The 27,365-nt window shown below is 44.7% G+C and overlaps 2 protein-coding genes across 2 annotated transcripts in view; both read left to right on the forward strand.

Moving 5' to 3' along the window:
* LOC128657078 (oocyte zinc finger protein XlCOF7.1-like) overlaps positions 1-5,057 on the forward strand; it is a 33,811-nt gene extending 28,754 nt beyond the window's left edge. The window contains exons 7-8 of the mRNA XM_053711317.1: positions 300-398; positions 4,917-5,057. Of these exons, the coding sequence (XP_053567292.1) occupies positions 300-398; positions 4,917-5,053 (236 nt within the window). The 3' untranslated portion in view covers positions 5,054-5,057. The remainder of the gene's footprint in view (positions 1-299; positions 399-4,916) is intronic.
* The window catches only part of LOC128657074 (gastrula zinc finger protein XlCGF26.1-like), a 226,567-nt gene that overhangs the window by 150,090 nt on the left and 49,112 nt on the right, over positions 1-27,365 (forward strand). The window lies entirely within an intron of this gene.

Below are 27,365 nucleotides of genomic sequence, written 5' to 3' on the forward strand. Positions count from 1 at the left end.
TTGATTTCCGGCAATGTCTGTCCGCCTGCTCAGAGCAGGCAGACAGGTTATGGAGCAGTGGTCTTTGTGACCGCTGCTTCATAACTGCTGTTTCTGGCGAGCCTGCAGGCTCGCCAGAAACACGGGGCATCAAGCTCCATACGGAGCTTGATAAATATGCCCATTGTCTATTGTTTTAAACAATAACAACTTTCAAGTAGACTATCCCTTTAAGTGTATGGCAATTACCCATTACTGTGTTAAACATTAGTTGCATTTGGGGTGAAATGAAATATTGTCTGCAATAAATGTTCTGACAGGTGACATTAATACTGACGTAGATGTTAAAACAGAAGATCTGAGTGTAACGTGTCAGCTGGAAGCTCCAATGCAGGAATTGTGTGACCGTGACAATGAAGGTAAGTGCACGTGTGTGACAGTGAAGGTAAGTGCACGTGTGTGACAATGAAGGTAAGTGAAGGTAAGTGCACGTGTGTGACAGTGAAGGTAAGTGCACGTGTGTGACGTGTCTTTTGTTTATGGGGTATTGCCTGATTTTATAGCTTATTGTCTGTAAGTGCTGTACATTATATCACCAGTCAGGGTGTCACCTCACTCACACACTGAGTGTCACAATATAGCCTGATACTGCCTAGTGTTTAGTTATCCTGATCACATGACACCCAAGCCCTATACAGCTGCTGTCATTTATATCTGCCAAAGTGTAATCATTACTATTGTCATCTGATCAGCTGCAGATACATCAGTATTAGGAGTATTTAGGAGCATAAAATAAATCACATAGCACTATATGATCTGCTCATCTGTATGTCCTGTCTGTATATTTTGAGTTAAAGGGGCATTGTACTTGAACCTTCTATAATACATGTGAAAGACCAGCAGAGAAACAGCTTTGTAATATTTATTTTTACATGGAAAAATTTAAAGGGAAATTACAGCATTAAAGACAGAACCAACTAATTATTATTAGTGATAAATACCCAGTTGAGAAGTGGCAGCAGCAATGACTATGAAAATGTGCAATAGTGTACGCAGATGAATTGCATATTTTAATGAGCTGTGAAGACGCACGTGCAAATGCAGGGATGCAGCCCGTGGGTGAAACATTTATTTTAGATACATTTAGGGCCAGATTACGAGGGGCACGTTAACATTTATACATGAGCGATAAGGAATTTTATCTCGGCTATTTGCTGGCATCTGCTCGTATTACAAGTTGAAAGTACGCTAGAATGATTACTGCGTCATCAGAGCCCTGGTTAACTGTTTTGGGAAACAAAAAAGTCACAAAACAAATAAATAAATTACAAAATACATTTTCGCTTGTGACGGATACCCCGACTGGGTAGCTCCGTCCAAAGGGTCCTGCTTCCTCCCTGCCGACTGCAGCTGTGTAGCCGCCAAGTGATTACAGCCAGTAGCCCTGCCTGATACCCGACAACACCAGTATTCAGGCTTCCACCCTGTGGCAGACTCTGGTTCCCCCAACTGGGTAGCTCTGCCAGAGGGTCCTTCCTCTCCCTGACAACAGGTCGCTATGTAGCAGAGAAAGTGGCGGACTCTGTCTACCCCGACTAGGTAGCTCTGCCAAACGGTTCCTTCTGACACCTAGAGCCGGGAACAAGCCGCTATGTAGCGAGGAAAGTGATTATAGCAATCCCCACCCAAATTAACTAGACAGACTAGCATTCAGGTGAAAACAAGAACTGATTTTATTAGGAAACACACACTCCTTTTATACACAAACACAGGGTCTTATCTCACTCCCAAATCTCCCGCAATTCCCGCCCCTCTAGACAGGCTGGTGTCAGCCATAGCAGCCACAGTCTCACAGAGTCCCAGTACACAGAAGAGGTGTTTTCGGGGTGTTCCCGGGGGAGCGGCGGCACTACCAGGGTGTCATTTGAAAACCCACGGTCCCCCAGATGCCACAGGTGTGATTCGTTTCTGGGGACCGGAGTTACAGACCGTTAAATATAGGGGGCAGGGGTGTCCAAAACCCCAGTTTCCAAAGTAGCTCTCCTCTGGTAATTCCCCCACCTCTTGTCCTCCCTAGGGGCTACCAATCCCCAAAAGAGCAGAGCTCTGGGACAAAGGGCCGCTGGAGCGACCGGGGGTAAAGTTAGCGGGTGTCCGGCTCAATGCGGCCGACCAGGAGTTCCAGGAGCCCGGCCAGCCGGCGAGTGGTTAGAGGGGTAACCGACGCTGTGTGGTGCGGCCAGTCGGCAGTTCCAGTAGCCCGACTAGCCTAGAAGGGTTTTTCCGGTCAGATATCAGCTCTTTCCTGACCAGGTACACATAGCACAACCAACATATAGCAAGAGCCTGGGAGATCCCCTTAGGCCATGAACGGGCAAAAATTTATGTAAAACTGAGTGAGCCATATAGTAGGGGGGTAGGGGGTAGCCTTGGTGGTCTGGTATCAGTGACAACGCTCATAACATCATCTAATAAAAACAATTTAAAAAAATATTGCACAAAAAACTTATAAGGGCTCAAAAGATATGAGGGAGCCGATTTACCAATGTCTGGCGGACATGATACTCTGCCAGACATTGCTGAATGCGGACAGCATATGCTGTCTGCATTGATCATTGCAAAAGCAGTTCTAGTGAACTGCTTGTGCAATGCCGCCCCCTGCAGATTCGCAGCCAATCGGCCTCTAGCAGGGGGTGTCAATCTACCCGATCGTATAGGATCTGGTTGATTTTTGTCCCCTGCTCAGAGATGGCGATACAGTTAAGGAGCAGCGAGCTGAAACAAGGGGAACAGGGGCCATTCGCCCCTTGTTAAATCGACGACAAGGTCTCAGTTGTTAGAAAAAACACAGGCAAAGGGCTTTAACATAAAGATACATACTTATACATGTCTAAAGATGTGTATGTGTATATGTATATATATTATATATGTGCATTGGAGCCCTTTGCAGTTAAGTAGATGAAAACATGTAAAAACATATTTATGCAATATTCATATTTAGGGCTATATTACAAGTGGAGGGCTAATATATTGTGTGCCTGTAATTGGTAAAATCTGCCCGTTTATGGGCGTGATAAATATCCAGCTATTACAAGCTTGCGGTAGCAATTGGCACTCATAAAATTAACCAGAGATCAGATCTCTGGTTAATTTTATGAGTTTTCCCCAATTGCCCCCCAAATAAGGTTAAGTGTTGTTTAAAATAAATTGATGAGCATCTTTAATTTGTAAAATAATAACTGCTCAAAGCAGGTTTTATGGATTAAAATTGGGGTTTGTGGGGTGTTAGAAAAAAAAGGCACTGAAAAGTGCCTCTACATTGCGGCCTACGGGGAACTGTGTGTTCCCTGCAAATATATATGTACAGTGTATGTGTGTGTGTATATATGTACAGTGTAAGCTTATATACATATATGTACATGTTAATGTGTGTGTGTGTGTGTATGTATATATATATATATATATATATATATATATATATATATATATATATATATATATATATATATATATATATATATATATATACACACACACACACACACATTATTTACACTTTGCTGCCCATCACTGCATGACTTGCCCCCTTTGCTGCGCTAGATTCTCTGCCGTGTCTCATCGCATGAGAACGAGGTTCCCATTGGAGCCTAAGGAAGTGCGCTCTATTGAGAGCAAAGCTTCCATGCAATAGTTTGCTTTGTGCTCCACTTCAAATACCAGTGCACAATTGCGTGTATTATGTATTGATGAATAAATAGAACATATTCTTCTATGTGAAGAACATAGGAATGTGAAAAATTTATATTTTCGTGTCATGTTAGTGCACTTGAGAATATGGGGTCAGGTTTGTGTGCCAGTAGGGTTCCCACCCCCCGCTTTTACTCCATTAACTTCTATGGAGGAATAGGTTATCGCATGCACAATATCCTGATTTCACCTTTCTATGCTCTTCGGGTTAGTGCGCGAGCTAAGAGCTAAAACAGTTTAGTTTCAACTCCTAATATGAGCACAACCCACGCAAAAAACTTACTTCTAGCGCAGTTAACAAGCGGGAGCGTTAAATTGTGCTCCACTTGTAATCTGACCCTTAGTAAGAAAGACTGCGATCCCCTCTCTAATATTGTATATGTTTGTATAAAATAATCAGGATTTTACTGTGTGTGTGTGAGGGGGATTGTGTCTGTTTCCAGGGGCTGTTGGAATACTAGAATAGCACAGGTGAGTATGTACAGTATATGTGTGACGTGCCTCACTTTTAGAGTCCCTATTCCCCCTCAATAAAACACATAGATGAAAACTCACCTGTTATTTGTGGTGATTGTGATATAACTAATGTAGGGCTGAATTCTAAATACAATGAATGCAAAAGACTGAAAACTGCATCAGCACAAGGGTATGAAATGGCTCAGTGGTGAAAAGGTTAAACTTGATAACTTGCATTATTTCTATTATTGTTACTCTTTTATTAAAGAAATAGAAAATACTTTTGTCTTGAACAAAATAAATCCCTTTATATATCTGATGTCTCTATCATATCACTGTGGTACTCTCTCTCACACAGGCAATACAAGTTAAGATAATTAAATGGGCAATAGTGAGGTTTTAATAACCAATGGAAAATGCTTTTTATTTTCAAAACCTCACAGAACCCTGTAATACGTCTCACATGGGAATTCTGATTGGTTACAATGAGGCTGTAGTTGTAGCAAGTAAAGTAACTGATTCCCAGCTAACTCCCTTTACTGTATGACACAGGTTGTATTTACTGTTGTGCTGACGTCATTTCATGGGATGTTTCATCCAGATGTGACTGCTACTGATGTAGGCTCAGGTTTAACTTAAATTACACTGTTATTCACATTTGTTTTAAACTAACTTTTAAAAAGATACCATGCAAGGAATCATTTATTTATTTCTATTACTGATATTTTTTTCAGGTGAAAAAGATGCTAACATTTTATGTAACACAGAACAAGCAGAAGATCAGGGGCTAGCAAATATGCCAGAAGCTGCAAAGCAGGAAATATGTGACAATATAAGTACAGGTAGGTGTAATAGTGTGACGTATGTCTGAGGGATACAGGGCGCAGGTGAGTGTACGTGTGTGATGTGTCTGAGGGATACAGGGCACAGGTGAGTGTACGTGTGTGATGTGTCTGAGGGATGCAGGGCACAGGTGAGTGTACATGTGTGATGTGTCTGAGGGATACAGGGCACAGGTGAGTGTACGTGTGTGATGTGTCTGAGGGATACAGGGCACAGGTGAGTGTACGTGTGTGATGTGTCTGAGGGATGCAGGACACAGGTGAGTGTACGTGTGTGATGTGTCTGAGGGATACAGGGCACAGGTGAGTGTACGTGTGTGATGTGTCTGAGGGATGCAGGGCACAGGTGAGTGTACGTGTGTGATGTGTCTGAGGGATACAGGGCACAGGTAAGTGTACGTGTGTGATGTGTCTGAGGGATACAGGGCACAGGTGAGTGTACGTGTGTGATGTGTCTGAGGGATACAGGGCACAGGTGAGTGTACATGTGTGATGTGTCTGAGGGATACAGGGCACAGGTGAGTGTACGTGTGTGATGTGTCTGAGGGATACAGGGCACAGGTGAGTGTACATGTGTGATGTGTCTGAGGGATACAGGGCACAGGTGAGTGTACGTGTGTGATGTGTCTGAGGGATGCAGGACACAGGTGAGTGTACGTGTGTGATGTGTCTGAGGGATACAGGGCACAGGTGAGTGTACATGTGTGATGTGTCTGAGGGATATAGGGCACAGGTGAGTGTACATGTGTGATGTGCCTGAGGCATACAGGGCACAGGTGAGTGTACGTGTGTGATGTGCCTGAGAGATATAGGACACAGGTGAGTGTACGTGGGTGATGTGTCTGAGGGATACAGGGCACAGGTAAGTGTACATGTGTGATGTGTCTGAGGGATATAGGGCACAGGTGAGTGTACATGTGTGATGTGCCTGAGGCATACAGGGCACAGGTGAGTGTACGTGTGTGATGTGCCTGAGAGATATAGGACACAGGTAAGTGTACGTGGGTGATGTGTCTGAGGGATACAGGGCACAGGTAAGTGTACATGTGTGATGTGTCTGAGGGATATAGGGCACAGGTGAGTGTACATGTGTGATGTGCCTGAGGCATACAGGGCACAGGTGAGTGTACGTGTGTGATGTGCCTGAGAGATATAGGACACAGGTGAGTGTACGTGGGTGATGTGTCTGAGGGATACAGGGCACAGGTAAGTGTACGTGTGTGATGTGTCTGAGGGATACAGGGCACAGGTAAGTGTACGTGTCTGATGGATACAGGGCACAGGTAAGTGTACGTGTGTGATGTGCCTGAGGGATACAGGGCACAGGTGAGTGTACATGTGTTATTTATCTGAGGGATACAGGGCACAGGTGAGTGTACGTGTGTGATGTGTCTGTGGGATACAGGGTACAGGTGAGTGTACGTGTCTGATGGATACAGGGCACAGGTAAGTGTACGTGTGTGATGTGTCTGAGGGATACAGGGCACAGGTGACTTACGTGTGTGATGTTTCTAAAGGATACAGGGTACAGGTGAGTGTACATGTGTGATGTGTCTGTGGGATACAGGGCACAGGTAAGTGTACGTGTGTGATGTGTCTGAGGGATACATGGCACAGGTGAGTGTACGTGTGTGATGTGTCTGGGGGATACAGGGCACAGGTGAGTGTACATGTGTTATTTATCTGAGGGATACAGGGCACAGGTGAGTGTACGTGTGTGATGTGTCTGTGGGATACAGGGTACAGGCGAGTGTATGTGTCTGATGTGTCTGAGGGATACAGGGCACAGGTGAGTGTACATGTGTGATGTGCCTGAGAGATATAGGGCACAGGTGAGTGTACGTGGGTGATGTGTCTGAGGGATACAGGGCACAGGTAAGTGTACGTGTGTGATGTGTCTGAGGGATACAGGGCACAGGTAAGTGTACATGTGTGATGTGTCTGAGGGATACAGGGCACAGGTGAGTGTACATGTGTGATGTGCCTGAGGGATACATGGCACAGGTGAGTGTACATGTGTGATGTGCCTGAGAGATATAGGGCAGAGGTTAGTGTACGTGTGTGATGTGCATTAAGGATACAGGGCACAGGTGAGTGTACATGTGTGATGTGTCTGAGGGATACAGGGCACAGGTGAGTGTACATGTGTGATATGTCTGAGGGATACAGGGCACAGGTGAGTGTATGTGTGTGATGTGCCTGAGGGATACAGGGCACAGGTGAGTGTACATGTGTGATGTGTCTGGGGGATACAGGGCACAGGTGAGTGTACATGTGTTATTTATCTGAGGGATACAGGGCACAGGTGAGTGTACGTGTGTGATGTGTCTGTGGGATACATGGTACAGGCGAGTGTACGTGTCTGATGTGTCTGAGGGATACAGGGCACAGGTGAGTGTACGTGTGTGATGTGTCTGAGGGATACAGGGCACAGGTAAGTGTACGTGTGTGATGTGTCTGAGGGATACAGGGCACAGGTGAGTGTACGTGTGTTATTTGTCTGAGGGATACAGGGCACAGGTGAGTGTACGTGTGTGATGTGTCTGAGGGATTCTGGGTACAGGTGAGTGTACGTGTGTGATGTGCCTGAGGGATACAGGTCACAGGTGAGTGTATGTGTGTGATGTGTCTGAGAGATAAAGGGCACAGGTAAGTGTACGTGTGTGATGTGTCTGAGGGATACAGGGCACAGGTGAGTGTACATGTGTTATTTATCTGAGGGATACAGGGCACAGGTGAGTGTACGTGTGTGATGTGTCTGTGGGATACAGGGTACAGGTGAGTGTACGTGTCTGATGGATACAGGGCACAGGTAAGTGTACGTGTGTGATGTGTCTGAGGGATACAGGGCACAGGTGACTTACGTGTGTGATGTTTCTAAAGGATACAGGGTACAGGTGAGTGTACATGTGTGATGTGTCTGTGGGATACAGGGCACAGGTGAGTGTACGTGTGTGATGTGTCTGAGGGATAAAGGGCACAGGTGAGTGTACGTGTGTGATGTGCCTGAGGGATACAGGGCACAGGTGAGTGTACATGTGTGATATGTCTGAGGGATACAGGGCACAGGTGAGTGTACGTGTGTGATATGTCTGAGGGATACAGGGCACATGTGAGTGTACATGTGATATGTCTGAGGGATACAGGGCACAGGTAAGTGTACGTGTGTGATGTGTCTGAGGGATAAAGGGCACAGGTGAGTGTACGTGTGTGATGTGTCTGAGAGATACAGGGCACAGGTGAGTGTACATGTGTTATTTGTCTGAGGGATACAGGGCACAGGTGAGTGTACGTGTGGGATGTGCCTGAGGGATACAGGGCACAGGTGAGTGTACGTGTGGGATGTGCCTGAGGGATACAGGGCACAGGTGAGTGTATGTGTGTGATGTGTCTGAGAGATACAGGGCACAGGTGAGTGTACATGTGTGATGTGCCTGAGGGATACAGGGCACAAGTGAGTGTATGTGTGTGATGTGTCTGAGGGATACAGGGCACAGTTGAGTGTACGTGTGTGATGTGTCTGAGGGATACAGGGTACAGGTGAGTGTATGTGTGTGATGTGTCTGAGGGATACAGGGTACAGGTAAGTGTATGTGTGTAATGTGTTTGAGGGATACAGGGCACAGGTGAGTGTACGTGTGTAATGTGTCTGAGGGATACAGGGTACAGGTGAGTGTATGTGTGTTATGTGTCTGAGGGATACAGGGTACAGGTAAGTGTATGTGTGTAATGTGTTTGAGGGATACAGGGCACAGGTGAGTGTACATGTGTGATGTGCCTGAGGGAGGGTACAGGTGAGTGTACATATGTGATGTGTGTGTGTGTGAGGGATACAGGGCACAGGTGAGTGTACATGTGTGATGTGCCTGAGGGCTACAGGGCACAGGTGAGTCTACATGTGTGATGTGTGTGAGGGATACAGGGCACAGGTGAGTCTACATGTGTGATGTGCCTGAGGGATGCAGGGCACAGGTGAGTGTACATATGTGATGTGTCTGAGGGATACAGGGCACAGGTGAGTGTACGTGTGTGATGTGCCTGAGAGATATAGGGCACAGGTGAGTGTACGTGGGTGATGTGTCTGAGGGATACAGGGCACAGGTAAGTGTACGTGGGTGATGTGTCTGAGGGATACAGGGCACAGGTAAGTGTACGTGGGTGATGTGTCTGAGGGATACAGGGCACAGGTAAGTGTACATGTGTGATGTGCCTGAGAGATATAGGGCACAGGTGAGTGTACGTGGGTGATGTGTCTGAGGGATACAGGGCACAGGTGAGTGTACATGTGTGATGTGTCTGAGGGATACAGGGCACAGGTGAGTGTACATGTGTGATGTGCCTGAGAGATATAGGGCACAGGTGAGTGTACGTGGGTGATGTGTCTGAGGGATACAGGGCACAGGTAAGTGTACGTGTGTGATGTGCCTGAGGGATACATGGCACAGGTGAGTGTACATGTGTGATGTGCCTGAGAGATATAGGGCAGAGGTTAGTGTACGTGTGTGATGTGCATTAAGGATACAGGGCACAGGTGAGTGTACATGTGTGATGTGTCTGAGGGATACAGGGCACAGGTGAGTGTACATGTGTGATATGTCTGAGGGATACAGGGCACAGGTGAGTGTATGTGTGTGATGTGCCTGAGGGATACAGGGCACAGGTGAGTGTACATGTGTGATGTGTCTGGGGGATACAGGGCACAGGTGAGTGTACATGTGTTATTTATCTGAGGGATACAGGGCACAGGTGAGTGTACGTGTGTGATGTGTCTGTGGGATACATGGTACAGGCGAGTGTACGTGTCTGATGTGTCTGAGGGATACAGGGCACAGGTAAGTGTACGTGTGTGATGTGTCTGAGGGATACAGGGCACAGGTGAGTGTACGTGTGTGATGTGTCTGAGAGATACAGGGCACAGGTGAGTGTACATGTGTTATTTGTCTGAGGGATACAGGGCACAGGTGAGTGTACGTGTGTGATGTGTCTGAGGGATTCTGGGTACAGGTGAGTGTACGTGTGTGATGTGCCTGAGGGATACAGGTCACAGGTGAGTGTATGTGTGTGATGTGTCTGAGGGATACAGGGCACAGGTGAGTGTACATGTGTTATTTATCTGAGGGATACAGGGTACAGGTGAGTGTACGTGTGTGATGTGTCTGAGGGATACAGGGCACAGGTAAGTGTACGTGTGTGATGTGTCTGAGGGATACAGGGCACAGGTGACTTACGTGTGTGATGTTTCTAAGGATACAGGGTACAGGTGAGTGTACATGTGTGATGTGTCTGAGGGATACAGGGCACAGGTGAGTGTACGTGTGTGATGTGTCTGAGGGATACAGGGCACAGGTGAGTGTACATGTGTTATTTATCTGAGAGATAAAGGGCACAGGTGAGTGTACGTGTGTGATGTGTCTGGGGGATACAGGGCACAGGTGAGTGTACATGTGTTATTTATCTGAGGGATACAGGGCACAGGTGAGTGTACGTGTGTGATGTGTCTGTGGGATACAGGGTACAGGCGAGTGTACGTGTCTGATGTGTCTGAGGGATACAGGGCACAGGTAAGTGTACGTGTGTGATGTGTCTGAGGGATAAAGGGCACAGGTGAGTGTACGTGTGTGATGTATCTGAGAGATACAGGGCACAGGTGAGTGTACATGTGTTATTTGTCTGAGGGATACAGGGCACAGGTGAGTGTACGTGTGTGATGTGTCTGAGGGATACTGGGTACAGGTGAGTGTACGTGTGTGATGTGCCTGAGGGATACAGGGCACAGGTGAGTGTATGTGTGTGATGTGTCTGAGGGATACAGGGTACAGGTGAGTGTACGTGTGTGATGTGTCTGAGGGATACAGGGCACAGGTGAGTGTACGTGTGTGATGTGCCTGAGGGATACAGGGCACAGGTGAGTGTACATGTGTGATGTGCCTGAGGGATACAGGGCACAAGTGAGTGTATGTGTGTGATGTGTCTGAGGGATACAGGGCACAGGTGAGTGTACGTGTGATGTGTCTGAGGGATACAGGGCACAGGTGAGTGTACGTGTGATGTGTTTGAGGGATACTGGTCACAGGTGAGTGTACATGCGTGATGTGCCTGAGGGATACAGGGCACAGGTGAGTGTACATGTGTGATGTGTCTGAGGGATACAGGGTACAGGTGAGTGTACGTGTGTGATATGTCTGAGGGATACAGGGTACAGGTGAGTGTACGTGTGTGATGTGTCTGAGGGATACAGGGCACAGGTGAGTGTGTACTAGTGTGATGTGCCTGAGAGATATAGGGCACAGGTGAGTGTACGTGTGTGATGTGTGTGAGGGATACAGGGCACAGGTGAGTGTACATGTGTGATGTGCCTGAGGGCTACAGGGCACAGGTGAGTGTACATGTGTGATGTGTGTGAGGGATACAGGGCACAGGTGAGTGTACATGTGTGATGTGTCTGAGGGATACAGGGCACAGGTGAGTGTACATGTGTGATGTGCCTGAGAGATATACGGCACAGGTGAGTGTACGTGTGTGATGTGTCTGAGAGATATAGGGCACAGGTCAGTGTACGTGGGTTATGTGTCTGAGGGATACAGGGCACAGGGGAGTGTATGTGTGTGATGTGTCTGAGGGATACAGGGCACAGGTAAGTGTACTTGTGTGATGTGTCTGAGGGATACAGGGCACAGGTGAGTGTACGTGTGTGATGTGTCTGAGGGATACAGGGCACAGGTGAGTGTACGTGTGATATGTGTCTGAGGGATACAGGGTACAGGTGAGTGTACGTGTATGATGTGTCTGAGGGATACAGGGCACAGGGGAGTGTACATGTGTGATGTGTCTGAGGGATATAGGGCACAGGTGAGTGTACATGTGTGATGTGCCTGAGAGATATAGGGCACAGGTGAGTGTACGTGTGTGATGTGCATTAAGGATACAGGGCACAGGTGAGTGTACGTGTGTGATGTGCATTAAGGATACAGGGCACAGGTGAGTGTACATGTGTGATGTGTCTGAGGGTTACAGGGCACAGGTGAGTGTATGTGTGTGATGTGCCTGAGGGATACAGGGCACAGGTGAGTGTACATGTGTGATTTGTCTGAGGGATACAGGGCACAGGTGAATGTACATGTAAGATGTGGCTGAGGGATTATTATTATTGGTTCTTTGTAGAGCGCAAACAGATTCTGCAGCGCTATAAACAAATGTGGAGTACAACAAAACAATTATAGGGATCAAATAGGTAGAGGGCCCTACCAAGAGTTGCACTCTTGTAGTCAGCTCTTACGAAGGTGATCTACAAACAGCTGGACTCTTAGGCTTACATGCTAAGGAGATTCAGGGGATAGCAATGGAGGAGTGGAAGTGGTATAAAGGAAGGTTAGTGTGACGGACCCTTCTGTCAGGACTGAAGGAGTTAACTGTGTTCAGCTTTAAGAAACTAAATTCTAACGACAAGGTTACTAGCCTCAGCTATTGTGTACTGTCATTAAAGTTAGTGATAAACATTCCATTGTTTAATCACATCTAGAGAGCAGACGCCTCAGTGATAAGGAAAGCCAAGAGTGTCTTGTGTTTAAAGTGTTAAGTAATGTAATTCTATTGTATCATGTCAAAGGGCGTTTTCCCTTTTTATCTAATGTACAACAGTCTTTCAACCCCCCCCCCCATCTGGGGTCAAACCTGTATAAATACTAGGCATCTAGCCTTTAATAAATGACATTCTGTTTTAAACCTGAAATGTGGAGCCTGGTCTCATGTTGAGGGGGAAACTGATTGGGGTTGTGAATTGCTGATTCCCTATGCAGGACATTGTTCATCTGGTGTTATCCCTTGGTATCCTGTTGGTACCGTAACAATTGGTGGCAAGCGACGGAATGAACCTTATCGCCCAGAAGAGCAACTACACAAGCCAGTAACATCAGGAAGAGGGGGATTATTACAATACTGACTAAGATGGAAAGAGTACCAGGGACAGAAAGAACCAATGAGCCCAGCATAGCAGACAGAACCCCTGAAGAAGCAAGCTTTGATCGGGCGGTTAAAATAAGACTGGCACATTATGGCCCCAACCCATCTGCGGAAATTATCGACCGGGTCATAGCAGCTGTGGAGGCCAACATACTTCGCCAAAGCGGCGCTGCAGCAGCCCAAGTCACAGCAACCCCAGTGGAAAAGGGAAAAGTAAATTTTGCAGCTTTTAAAAACTTCCTGGAAACAGAAGGAGAGATTGATGGGTACCTTGCGTATTTTGAGAGGCAATGTGCACTACACAAGGTACCCGCCGAGGACTGGGTCATGATATTATCCGGAAAATTATCCGGCCGGGCCAGTGAGGCTTTTCGGGCCATTCCAGATGAGGAAGTCGGGGATTATAATACTGTAAAAGAGGCTCTGCTCTCCAGTTATGCGCTTACACCGGAGGCATACCGGAGGCAGTTCAGAGACACTGTTAAATTAGCTGGAGATTCCTACCTTGAGTGGGCATGTAAGGTGCACCGCACAGCAGCTCACTGGATAGCGGGGTGCCAAGCCGTATCTGGGGAAGAGGTGCTGCAGCTATTCCTGTTGGAACATTGCTTCGACAAGTTACCCGCAGGAGTTCGAGAGTGGGTTCGGGACCGTAAACCCTCCACCCTGCATGAAGCGGCTCGCTTGGCAGATGAGTATACGGATGCCCGCAAACTGGACACTGCTACCACTAAGCCCCCTGCTAGAGTGGAGTACAGGCCCCCAGTCACCCCAGCAGCTGCCAGTTACCAACCCCCGGCGCACCGCTATACCACACGGCCTCTGGCCACGAACTACCCTCAGAGAGCCCGGTTCAATTCGCCGGGCTACTCACAACCTATTCGGTGCTTTGGATGTAAGCAACTAGGGCACAAAAGACCAGAGTGTCCTCTAAACGCAGCGAACCAAGCACAGTCCTGGAGAAGACCCGCCGGCAGAATCCCATGTAATCCTCAGCCTGCGGCCCGCTACGTAGAGGCGCAAGAATGCTGGGGCAGCCTACATGAAGCAGACCCCGTGCAAGCTGCCCACCGGAATAACCAGCAACTGGTTAAAGTGAATGGGAAGGAGGTCAGTGGTCTATGGGATACTGGTTCTACCATGACCTTGCTTCGAAAGAACTTGGTGTCTGAGAAACAGCACACTGGAGACACTGTGGCTGTGAGGGTAGTAGGGGATACTGTGTTCGGCCTACCTGTTGCCAGGGTACATTTGAATTGGGGAGTGGGCGCTAGACCTGTGAATGTGGGGGTCAAGAAGGACTTACCTGCTGATGTTCTCCTTGGAAATAACTTGGCCACCCTTGTTTCTGCCTATGCTCCCATGGGTCCCGCTGACGTTAACCCTGTGACTACCCGTGCCCAGATCCGTGCAGCAGAGACTGACCCACCTGCTGCTAAGCCCCAGGACGCTGAGCTCAGTAAATCTCTATCCGCTATTGATACGTGGAAGTCCCGTTACAATGCGCTGATGAAGGAGAAGAGTCACGTAGAGGATGAAATGGTCACGTTAAATAATCATGTAACAGTGCTAGCGGGAGAGAAGAGGAGCGCAGAGGAAAAAGCACGTTTAGAACGTGAATCTCTGCTAGACAAGCTGCACCGACAGACTGCAGAAAACACCAGCTTGAGAGTGGAAAATGAAACATTAAAGACAAACTTAGCGACACTGGAGGAGAAGCTGACGCTGGCTCATAGTGAGGTGCAGCAACTCAAGGGCACCCTATGTCAGTATGAAGGGATTGTGGATACCTATAAAGAGCAGGTACAGAAAACTCGTAAAGAAGCTGATGGGATTTTGAAGGACTGTTTAGCCCTAGTCTGGGCACTGAGGAAGTTAAACCCTTGTTTGTATGGACAGGAATTCTCTCTCATAACGGGAATACAGATGGATTGTCCTGGCAAACTGGCATGCCTACCGCCTCCTAGTCCTGTCATCCCCAGGTTGACCCGCAAAAGGGTCAAGCCGGGTCTGCCGGAGTGTTCCACAAGGGGGGAGCTATGTGACGGACCCTTCTGTCAGGACTGAAGGAGTTAACTGTGTTCAGCTTTAAGAAACTAAATTCTAATGACAAGGTTACTAGCCTCAGCTATTGTGTACTGTCATTAAAGTTAGTGATAAACATTCCATTGTTTAATCACATCTAGAGAGCAGACGCCTCAGTGATAAGGAAAGCCAAGAGTGTCTTGTGTTTAAAGTGTTAAGTAATGTAATTCTATTGTATCATGTCAAAGGGCGTTTTCCCCTTTTATCTAATGTACAACAGTCTTTCAACCCCCCCATCTGGGGTCAAACCTGTATAAATACTAGGCATCTAGCCTTTAATAAATGACATTCTCTTTTAAACCTGAAATGTGGAGCCTGGTCTCATGTTGAGGGGGAAACTGATTGGGGTTGTGAATTGCTGATTCCCTATGCAGGACATTGTTCATATGGTATTAACCCTTGGTATCTTGTTGGTACCGTAACAGTTAGCATAGGTTGTATGCATCCCTGAACAGTCGAGTCCTTAGGGAGCGCTTGAAGCTTTGAAAACTAGGGGAGAGTCTTGTGGAGCGAGGCAGAGAGTTCCACAAGATGGGAGCCAGTCTGGAGAAGTCCTGTAAATGGGAGTGCGTTGAGGTAATCAGAGGAGAGTAGGAGGTCATGAGCAGAACGAAGGGGGCGGGAGAGTATCTGGAGACAAGGTCTGAGATATAGGGGGGAGCAGTGCAGTTGAGGGCTTTGTATGTCAAGAGTGAGAATTTTGTGTTTAAACCTAGAGGCAAGAGGAAGCCAGTGAAGGGATTGACAGAGGTGCAGCAGATGAAGAGCGACGTTTAAGGAAGATGAGTCTGGCAGAGGCATTCATTATGGATTGTAAGGAGCTAGGCAGCAGCTGGGGAGACAGAGAGGACAGTGTCGGTAATCGAGACTGTAAAGAATGAGAGAGTGGATTCAAATCTTAGTTGTGTCTTGTGTAAGGAAGTGTCTAATTTTGAGATGTTTTTAAGGTGAAAGCGGCAAGCTTTAGCCAAGGACTGAATGTGAGGAGTGAAAGAAAGATCTGAGTCAGCTAACTCCCATTACTGTATGACACAGGTTGTATTTACTGTTGTGCTGATGTCATTTCATGTTTGTTTTTTTTGCCCAGATGTGACTGCTACTGATGTAGGCTCAGGTGTTTTTAACTTAAATTGCACAATATATCACACTAAACTAATTTTTAAATAGAGACCATGTAAATAGTGATTCATTTAGAGATGCTAAGATTTCATGTAACACAGAACAAACAGAAGATCAGTGGCTAAGTAATATTCCTGAAGCTGCAAAGCAGGAAATATGTGATAATATAAATGCAGGTAAGTGCACGTGTGTGATGTGTCTGAGGGACGCAGAGCAAAGGTGAGTGTACGTGTGTGACGTGTCTGAGGGACGCAGAGCAAAGGTGAGTGTACGTGTGTGACGTGTCTGAGGGACGCAGAGCAAAGGTGAGTGTATGTGTGTGACGTGTCTGAGGGACGCAGAGCAAAGGTGAGTGTACGTGTGTGACGTGTCTGAGGGACGCAGAGCAAAGGTGAGTGTACGTGTGTGACGTGTCTGAGGGATACAGGACACAGGTGAGTGTACGTGTGTGATGTGTCTGAGGGATACAGGGCACAGGTGAGTGTACGTGTGTAAAGAGAGAGACTAAATAGCACTACTATCCGGTGTCCTTGAGATGCTCTATAATAATTGAGGCAGGTAATTAACCTTGCTATAATATTAGAGTTAGGTGCTGTGTACTTTTTGTACTACAAAAGAGAGGTTGATTCAATACAAGGATTGAAGCGTGTACACTTATTAGCACTCACATCTCGTGGTGATGTGGCTTTAAATTTAGAACCTCTAGTGCCAAAAGGGGGGACGGACTGTGCCGTAAAAATAAAATATAACCTTTATTAGGATTGTTAAAAAAGATTCCACAAAACAAACATAAACATATGTGAATTAAAAACACTTAATGTTGAGGAGGATAATATCAAGAGGATATAGATGCTAAACGTAGCTGTCTGTAAGGAGAGTTATCTCCAGGCTTATGATTAGGGGTATTCCTAATCACAGCTACGTTTAGCATCTATATCCTCTTGATATTATCCTCCTCAACATTAAGTGTTTTTAATTCACATATGTTTATGTTTGTTATGTGGAATCTTTTTTAACAATCCTAATAAAGGTTATATTTTATTTTTACGGCACAGACCGTCCCCCCTTTTGGCACTAGAGGTTCTAAATTTAAAGCCACATCACCACGAGATACGAGTGTACGTGTGTGATGTGTCTGAGGGATACAGGGCACAGGTGAGTGTACGTGTGTGATGTGTCTGAGGTACAGGAGAGTGTACATGTGTGATGTGTCTGAGGGATACAGGGAACAGGTGAGTGTATGTGTGTGATGTGTCTGAGGGATACAGGGCACAGGTGAGTGTATATGTGTGATGTGTCTGAGGGATACAGGGCACAGGTGAGTGTACGTGTGTGATGTGGCTGAGGGATACAGGGCACAGGTGAGTGTACATGTGTGATGTGTCTGAAGGATACAGGGCACAGGTGAGTGTACATGTGTGATGTGTCTGAAGGATACAGGGCACAGGTGAGTGTACGTGTGTGATGTGCCTGAGGGATACAGGGCACAGGTGAGTGTACGTGTGTGATGTGTCTGAGGGATAAAGGGCACAGGTGAGTGTACGTGTGTGATGTGTCTGAGGGATACAGGGCACAGGTGAGTGTACGTGTGTGATGTGCCTGAGAGATACAGGGCACAGGTGAGTGTACGTGTGTGATGTTCCTGAGAGATACAGGGCAGATCTCTGGTATATAGATCTACTGCACAATCTAAATGCTTTCACTCCAATCCTCATTAGTTCTAACATTCCTCAAAATAGAACAAAATGTTGAGGTATTTATAAACATATAACGAATGTTGATTAAACTGTGAAAAATCATGGTAAAACCCAGTCATATGACTTTCTCTCATCTAATCACATGACTTTCTCTCATCTAATCACATGACTTTCTCTCATCTAATCACATGACTTTCTCTCATCTAATCAAATGACTTTCTCTCATCTAATCACATGACCCTCTCTGATCCAATCACAGAGAACCACAGTGTATTTAAATTCATGAAAGACCATAATGAGCATCTTGATAAAGGCCTGACTAGGCTGAAACGCGTAGAAATTTGCTCATAACTTGTGAAATTAAGTAGTAGGTAAGGTGGTTGAGACCAACTCTAATTCACAGAGTTGTTTTTTCCTGGAAATACCATCATACCCATGATCTACTTTCTTCTGTCCAGCACTGGAATCTGAATAATATGGACACTGTTACAAACTTCACTTGCAATACAACTGCTTGACTTACATATGCGGTAGGTGCGGTGCATTGAGCCTCTTTAATATATGAATTGACTCTATATGCGTAATTCCCACCCATGACCCACATTTGTTAAAAGCAGTCTGATTCATTTTTACTTCAAAGAAACGAAGTCTGTCGTTGCTTATCATTACTCCTGCACTTTGACCTCCTGACCGGAACCGGTCCACAGCACGGGACATCCCGCAAATACGGCTGTGAATGTGTCTTTGAAATTTAACTCACAGTCATTGGATACAAGCCAGAAGATTCTTGCAAGTTTTTCACTGTTTTAAAAACAACGCAGAGGGAATTTTCCAAGTCATACCTGCATTCATATAAACAGCTGGATTAGACACTCTAATCACTGGCCTGATTGTGAAAGGACGGTAACATTGACTCTGTTTAAATTTTAACATTGTGTTACTTTGCAACATATTATTATTTTTATAGTTACTTACAGCACTACACACTGATGTTTTATATTTTATGTTGATTCTTATCCTATTTTAATTGTACTATTTTACTTTGTAACAGATGCCGGCATCGCTTATTGTAATACAATTATAAACAAATATAAACTTTTTTATTATACTCTTGTGTAATCCACATTCCTTATATAGTTCTTTACCTCTCATATGCTGTTTTGTACAGCGCGTTCCCATATCCCCTTGTTCTTTTTCTATTTTGGTTTGATGTTAGGAGGTACACTTACCTTTTGGGAACAGCATTTGAGATTTGAGCGTTGTATCTTATACCTACCCTGTTGTTTTGATTAACTTTTACCTCCAGTTGTAAGATCCACTCACTTAGATTAACTACCCTTATACACGCAATTTTGCACCGCAAGGTTTGACTTCACATTTGAACATTTTTTCACTTTCTCAGGTGGTAATCCTTTACACCTATCTTTATATATCGTTAATACACCCTGTATACACTACATTGATTTCTCCAACATAGGTGTGTCCGGTCCACGGCGTCATCCTTACTTGTGGGATATTCTCTTCCCCAACAGGAAATGGCAAAGAGCCCAGCAAAGCTGGTCACATGATCCCTCCTAGGCTCCGCCTACCCCAGTCATTCTCTTTGCCGTTGTACAGGCAACATCTCCACGGAGATGGCTTAGAGTTTTTTAGTGTTTAACTGTAGTTTTTATTATTCAATCAAGAGTTTGTTATTTTGAAATAGTGCTGGTATGTACTATTTACTCAGAAACAGAAAAGAGATGAAGATTTCTGTTTGTATGAGGAAAATGATTTTAGCAACCGTCACTAAAATCCATGGCTGTTCCACACAGGACTGTTGAGAGCAATTAACTTCAGTTGGGGGAACAGTGAGCAGTCTCTTGCTGCTTGAGGTATGACACATTCTAACAAGACGATGTAATGCTGGAAGCTGTCATTTTCCCTATGGGATCCGGTAAGCCATGTTTATTACGATCGTAAATAAGGGCTTCACAAGGGCTTATTAAGACTGTAGACTTTTTCTGGGCTAAATCGATTCATTATTAACACATATTTAGCCTTGAGGAATCATTTTATTTGGGTATTTTGATATAATAATATCGGCAGGCACTGTTTTAGACACCTTATTCTTTAGGGGCTTTCCCAAAGCATAGGCAGAGCCTCATTTTCGCGCCGGTGTTGCGCACTTGTTTTTGAGAGGCATGGCATGCAGTCGCATGTGAGAGGAGCTCTGATACTTAGAAAAGACTTTCTGAAGGCGTCATTTGGTATCGTATTCCCCTTTGGGCTTGGTTGGGTCTCAGCAAAGCAGATACCAGGGACTGTAAAGGGGTTAAAGTTCAAAACGGCTCCGGTTCCGTTATTTTAAGGGTTAAAGCTTCCAAATTTGGTGTGCAATACTTTTAAGGCTTTAAGACACTGTGGTGAAAATTTGGTGAATTTTGAACAATTCCTTCATGTTTTTTCGCAATTGCAGTAATAAAGTGTGTTCAGTTTAAAATTTAAAGTGACAGTAACGGTTTTATTTTAAAACGTTTTTTGTACTTTGTTATCAAGTTTATGCCTGTTTAACATGTCTGAACTACCAGATAGACTGTGTTCTGAATGTGGGGAAGCCAGAATTCCTATTCATTTAAATAAATGTGATTTATGTGACAATGACAATGATGCCCAAGATGATTCCTCAAGTGAGGGGAGTAAGCATGGTACTGCATCATTCCCTCCTTCGTCTACACGAGTCTTGCCCACTCAGGAGGCCCCTAGTACATCTAGCGCGCCAATACTCCTTACTATGCAACAATTAACGGCTGTAATGGATAATTCTGTCAAAAACATTTTAGCCAAAATGAACACTTATCAGCGTAAGCGCGACTGCTCTGTTTTAGATACTGAAGAGCATGACGACGCTGATAATAATGTTTCTGAAGGGCCCCTAACCCAGTCTGATGGGGCCAGGGAGGTTTTGTCTGAGGGAGAAATTACTGATTCAGGGAACATTTCTCAACATGCTGAACCTGATGTGATTACATTTAAATTTAAGTTGGAACATCTCCGCATTCTGCTTAAGGAGGTATTATCCACTCTGGATGATTGTGACAAGTTGGTCATCCCAGAGAAACTATGTAAAATGGACAAGTTCCTAGAGGTGCCGGGGCTCCCAGAAGCTTTTCCTATACCCAAGCGGGTGGCGGACATTGTTAATAAAGAATGGGAAAGGCCCGGTATTCCTTTCGTCCCTCCCCCCATATTTAAAAAATTGTTTCCTATGGTCGACCCCAGAAAGGACTTATGGCAGACAGTCCCCAAGGTCGAGGGAGCGGTTTCCACTTTAAACAAACGCACCACTATACCCATAGAGGATAGTTGTGCTTTCAAAGATCCTATGGATAAAAAATTAGAAGGTTTGCTTAAAAAGATGTTTGTTCAGCAGGGTTACCTTCTACAACCAATTTCATGCGTTGTCCCTGTCGCTACAGCCGCATGTTTCTGGTTCGATGAGCTGATAAAGGCGGTCGATAGTGATTCTCCTCCTTATGAGGAGATTATGGACAGAATCAATGCTCTCAAATTGGCTAATTCTTTTACCCTAGACGCCACTTTGCAATTGGCTAGGTTAGCGGCTAAGAATTCTGGGTTTGCTATTGTGGCGCGCAGAGCGCTTTGGTTGAAATCTTGGTCGGCTGATGCGTCTTCCAAGAACAAGCTACTTAACATTCCTTTCAAGGGGAAAACGCTGTTTGGCCCTGACTTGAAAGAGATTATCTCTGATATCACTGGGGGTAAGGGCCACGCCCTTCCTCAGGATCGGCCTTTCAAGGCAAAAAATAAACCTAATTTTCATCCCTTTCGTAGAAACGGACCAGCCCAAAGTGCTACGTCCTCTAAGCAAGAGGGTAATACTTCTCAAGCCAAGCCAGCTTGGAGACCAATGCAAGGCTGGAACAAGGGAAAGCAGGCCAAGAAACCTGCCACTGCTACCAAGACAGCATGAAATGTTGGCCCCCGATCCGGGACCGGATCTGGTGGGGGGCAGACTCTCTCTCTTCGCTCAGGCTTGGGCAAGAGATGTTCTGGATCCTTGGGCGCTAGAAATAGTCTCCCAAGGTTATCTTCTGGAATTCAAGGGGCTTCCCCCAAGGGGGAGGTTCCACAGGTCTCAGTTGTCTTCAGACCACATAAAAAGACAGGCATTCTTACATTGTGTAGAAGACCTGTTAAAAATGGGAGTGATTCATCCTGTTCCATTAAGAGAACAAGGGATGGGGTTCTACTCCAATCTGTTCATAGTTCCCAAAAAAGAGGGAACGTTCAGACCAATCTTAGATCTCAAGATCTTAAACAAGTTTCTCAAGGTTCCATCGTTCAAGATGGAAACCATTCGAACTATTCTTCCTTCCATCCAGGAAGGTCAATTCATGACCACGGTGGATTTAAAGGATGCGTATCTACATATTCCTATCCACAAGGAACATCATCGGTTCCTAAGGTTCGCATTCCTGGACAAGCATTACCAGTTCGTGGCGCTTCCTTTCGGATTAGCCACTGCTCCAAGGATTTTCACAAAGGTACTAGGGTCCCTTCTAGCTGTGCTAAGACCAAGGGGCATTGCTGTAGTACCTTATTTGGACGACATTCTGATTCAAGCGTCGTCCCTTCCTCAAGCAAAGGCTCACACGGACATAGTCCTGGCCTTTCTCAGATCTCACGGATGGAAAGTGAACGTGGAAAAGAGTTCTCTATCTCCGTCAACAAGGGTTCCCTTCTTGGGAACAATAATAGACTCCTTAGAAATGAGGATATTTCTGACAGAGGCCAGAAAAACAAAGCTTCTAGACTCTTGTCGGATACTTCATTCCGTTCCTCTTCCTTCCATAGCTCAGTGCATGGAAGTGATCGGGTTGATGGTAGCGGCAATGGACATAGTTCCTTTTGCGCGCATTCATCTAAGACCATTACAACTGTGCATGCTCAGTCAGTGGAATGGGGATTATACAGACTTGTCTCCGAAGATACAAGTAAATCAGAGGACCAGAGACTCACTCCGTTGGTGGCTGTCCCTGGACAACCTGTCACAAGGGATGACATTCCGCAGACCAGAGTGGGTCATTGTCACGACCGACGCCAGTCTGATGGGCTGGGGCGCGGTCTGGGGATCCCTGAAAGCTCAGGGTCTTTGGTCTCGGGAAGAATCTCTTCTACCGATAAATATTCTGGAACTGAGAGCGATATTCAATGCTCTCAAGGCTTGGCCTCAGCTAGCGAGGGCCAAGTTCATACGGTTTCAATCAGACAACATGACAACTGTTGCGTACATCAACCATCAGGGGGGAACAAGGAGTTCCCTAGCGATGGAAGAAGTGACCAAAATCATTCTATGGGCGGAGTCTCACTCCTGCCACCTGTCCGCTATCCACATCCCAGGAGTGGAAAATTGGGAAGCGGATTTTCTGAGTCGTCAGACATTGCATCCGGGGGAGTGGGAACTCCATCCGGAAATCTTTGCCCAAGTCACTCAGCTGTGGGGCATTCCAGACATGGATCTGATGGCCTCTCGTCAGAACTTCAAAGTTCCTTGCTACGGGTCCAGATCCAGGGATCCCAAGGCGGCTCTAGTGGATGCACTAGTAGCACCTTGGACCTTCAAACTAGCTTATGTGTTCCCGCCGTTTCCTCTCATCCCCAGGCTGGTAGCCAGGATCAATCAGGAGAGGGCGTCGGTGATCTTGATAGCTCCTGCGTGGCCACGCAGGACTTGGTATGCAGATCTGGTGAATATGTCATCGGCTCCACCTTGGAAGCTACCTTTGAGACGAGACCTTCTTGTTCAGGGTCCGTTCGAACATCCGAACCTGGTTTCACTCCAGCTGACTGCTTGGAGATTGAACGCTTGATCTTATCGAAGCGAGGGTTCTCAGATTCTGTTATCGATACTCTTGTTCAGGCCAGAAAGCCTGTAACTAGAAAGATTTACCACAAAATTTGGAAAAAATATATCTGTTGGTGTGAATCTAAAGGATTCCCTTGGGACAAGGTTAAGATTCCTAAGATTCTATCCTTCCTTCAAGAAGGATTGGAAAAAGGATTATCTGCAAGTTCCCTGAAGGGACAGATTTCTGCCTTGTCTGTGTTACTTCACAAAAAGCTGGCAGCTGTGCCAGATGTTCAAGCCTTTGTTCAGGCTCTCGTTAGAATTAAGCCTGTTTACAAACCTTTGACTCCTCCTTGGAGTCTCAATTTAGTTCTTTCAGTTCTTCAGGGGGTTCCGTTTGAACCCTTACATTCCGTTGATATTAAGTTATTATCTTGGAAAGTTTTGTTTTTAGTTGCAATTTCTTCTGCTAGAAGAGTTTCAGAATTATCTGCTCTGCAGTGTTCTCCTCCTTGTCTGGTGTTCCATGCAGATAAGGTGGTTTTACGTACTAAACCTGGTTTTCTTCCAAAAGTTGTTTTCTAACAAAAACATTAACCAGGAGATTATCGTACCTTCTCTGTGTCCGAAACCAGTTTCAAAGAAGGAACGTTTGTTGCACAATTTGGATGTTGTTCGCGCTCTAAAATTCTATTTAGAAGCTACAAAGGATTTTAGACAAACATCTTCCTTGTTTGTTGTTTATTCCGGTAAAAGGAGAGGTCAAAAAGCAACTTCTACCTCTCTCTCTTTTTGGATTAAAAGCATCATCAGATTGGCTTACGAGACTGCCGGACGGCAGCCTCCCGAAAGAATCACAGCTCATTCCACTAGGGCTGTGGCTTCCACATGGGCCTTCAAGAACGAGGCTTCTGTTGATCAGATATGTAGGGCAGCGACTTGGTCTTCACTGCACACTTTTACCAAATTTTACAAGTTTGATACTTTTGCTTCTTCTGAGGCTATTTTTGGGAGAAAGGTTTTGCAAACCGTGGTGCCTTCCATTTAGGTGACCTGATTTGCTCCCTCCCTTCATCCGTGTCCTAAAGCTTTGGTATTGGTTCCCACAAGTAAGGATGACGCCGTGGACCGGACACACCTATGTTGGAGAAAACAGAATTTATGTTTACCTGATAAATTACTTTCTCCAACGGTGTGTCCGGTCCACGGCCCGCCCTGGTTTTTTTAATCAGGTCTGATAATTTATTTTCTTTAACTACAGTCACCACGGTACCATATGGTTTCTCCTATGCAAATATTCCTCCTTAACGTCGGTCGAATGACTGGGGTAGGCGGAGCCTAGGAGGGATCATGTGACCAGCTTTGCTGGGCTCTTTGCCATTTCCTGTTGGGGAAGAGAATATCCCACAAGTAAGGATGACGCCGTGGACCGGACACACCGTTGGAGAAAGTAATTTATCAGGTAAACATAAATTCTGTTTTTTCAGATATAGACATTCACTATGGATATCTTTGCTCAAAGAGAGATTATTCTTAAAAATATTGCTTCAAACACAAAACTCACTACAAACGATCTTTTAGAAATTGATAATACCGAAGATTTATACTATGATCTTGAGAAAAATCTCCTTAAAGAAATTAAATATGTTCTTGAGATGAAATACACGCACAATTATATAGATCAAAAAATGGTACCAAGAGGCCTTAGATTAAAAAAGAACTGTACATTCACTTTACCTGAAATATTGTCTAAGGAATGGTATGAGGTGTTGGAAGTAGCCTCTACAAACTTGATGAAAATAATCATCAAGGCTAGACAAATGCAACTAACGGACTTTAAAAAAGAGATGGATATTTCTAAAAATAAACTGACGAGCTTAGAAACTAACGAGGAAGATAAAAACATCCAATTAGAAATTGTTAAAAGACTCTCCGAACATAAGGAAACCATTATCATACAAAAAAATTCAAAATTTAATAGGGATTTAGAAGACTATAGAAAAGATGAGGAAGAAAACACAGATAACACAAATCCCACTAATGATATAAGTGACGTTGTGCAAAACTTTAGAAAAGAACCAGCACAAATATTTAGCAAAAGCGGCAATAATCCCAACACCAAAATACATAACTCTACTAATAAGAAAGACAATAAATCTCACTTAAATAGGGGACAGTCCCACTACTACCAATCTTACACAAATAAGGAGAATATACAGAGAGATGATAACAGAGAGAGACATTCTTTTAAAGATCATTCTGATCAACAATACATATTACCCGTTATAAGAGAACCATACCAAAGAAGAGGCGCCCAAAATTTTGAAGAAATTAATTTTCACCATAACAGATCACCTTACGTATCCCATTATAATGATTCCAGAAATTTCAGGAATTACAATAGAAATTTCCATCCACAACACCAATATGACCAACAATATTATGACAATAGAAATAGATTCCAATACAGGAACAATTATGACAATAGGCAAAACAGAAACTTCTATGATCATCATATTGAAAGCCGTGAACATTTTCACAATGAGAACCAAAATTGGAGAATACCACTGAAAAATAGATTCTCGGCATTACAACACACACCATACCAGAACAAAAATAAGACTCATTTCAACAGTAGGAATCCTAACACCGGTAAACAAACAGAAATGATTCATAATGCACCTTTTTTAGGGGAATCCCCCGCAAGAGCGGGGACCTCAAAAGAACATATAGAACCAATAAAACCACAAAGAAATTTTCAAAACAAAAGAAGGCTAGAGGTAGAAGAGGGAGAAGAACCTCTAAACAAAACATTCAGAAAATAGAACCCAAAAATACTGGTATCTTTAACATAAGTAAAATTACCCTAGATGAAAAACAAGAAAAGGTCCTAAGTAAAGGGTTATCCTTTGCTCCCTCTTGCAAATTGAACAAATTCGAGACTCTGATAAACATCAATCAATACATCCGTAAATTGACACTAAAAAGATATTTCATCAAGAACCCTTTACAAAATAAAACTTTTTCAACAAACGATAGTTTTGTTCACACAAATTTTAAGAAAAAATCAGATTTTTTTCCAACAAATGAAAAGAGTGAACATATAAAACTTTTCGAACAAAACATCAAAAAAGATCTAGATTCAATAAACGAAAACAAATATTTCAAAAATAATCTCCGTAAAGGAGAAATTACAGTTATAAATAATCTGAAAAATAATAACGATATAACAGTAAAACCAGCTGACAAAGGGGGGGGGGGGGCATTGTAATAATGGACACCAGTTATTATATAGAGGAATCAAACAGACTTCTACACGATACATCAACATACAAAAGACTCAAAATGAATCCCCTGAGTAAACAAGAACAAGAATTGAGTAGTATTTTAAAAGAGGCCAAAACTCTAGGAATTATAAGCAATTCCGAATTTGATTTTCTATCTGTAACCCATCCTAAATTTCTTACCTTCTATTTTCTCCCAAAAATCCATAAAAATCTCACAAACCCTCCAGGCCGCCCCATTATTTCAGGGATTGAATCCATTTCATCCAATGTCTCACAATATGTTGACTTCTTTTTACAAAAATACGTCGTAGATTTACCATCATACCTAAAGGACTCTACCCAT

This window comes from Bombina bombina, chromosome 4, assembly GCF_027579735.1.
Source record: "Bombina bombina isolate aBomBom1 chromosome 4, aBomBom1.pri, whole genome shotgun sequence".
Lineage (NCBI taxonomy): Eukaryota > Metazoa > Chordata > Amphibia > Anura > Bombinatoridae > Bombina > Bombina bombina.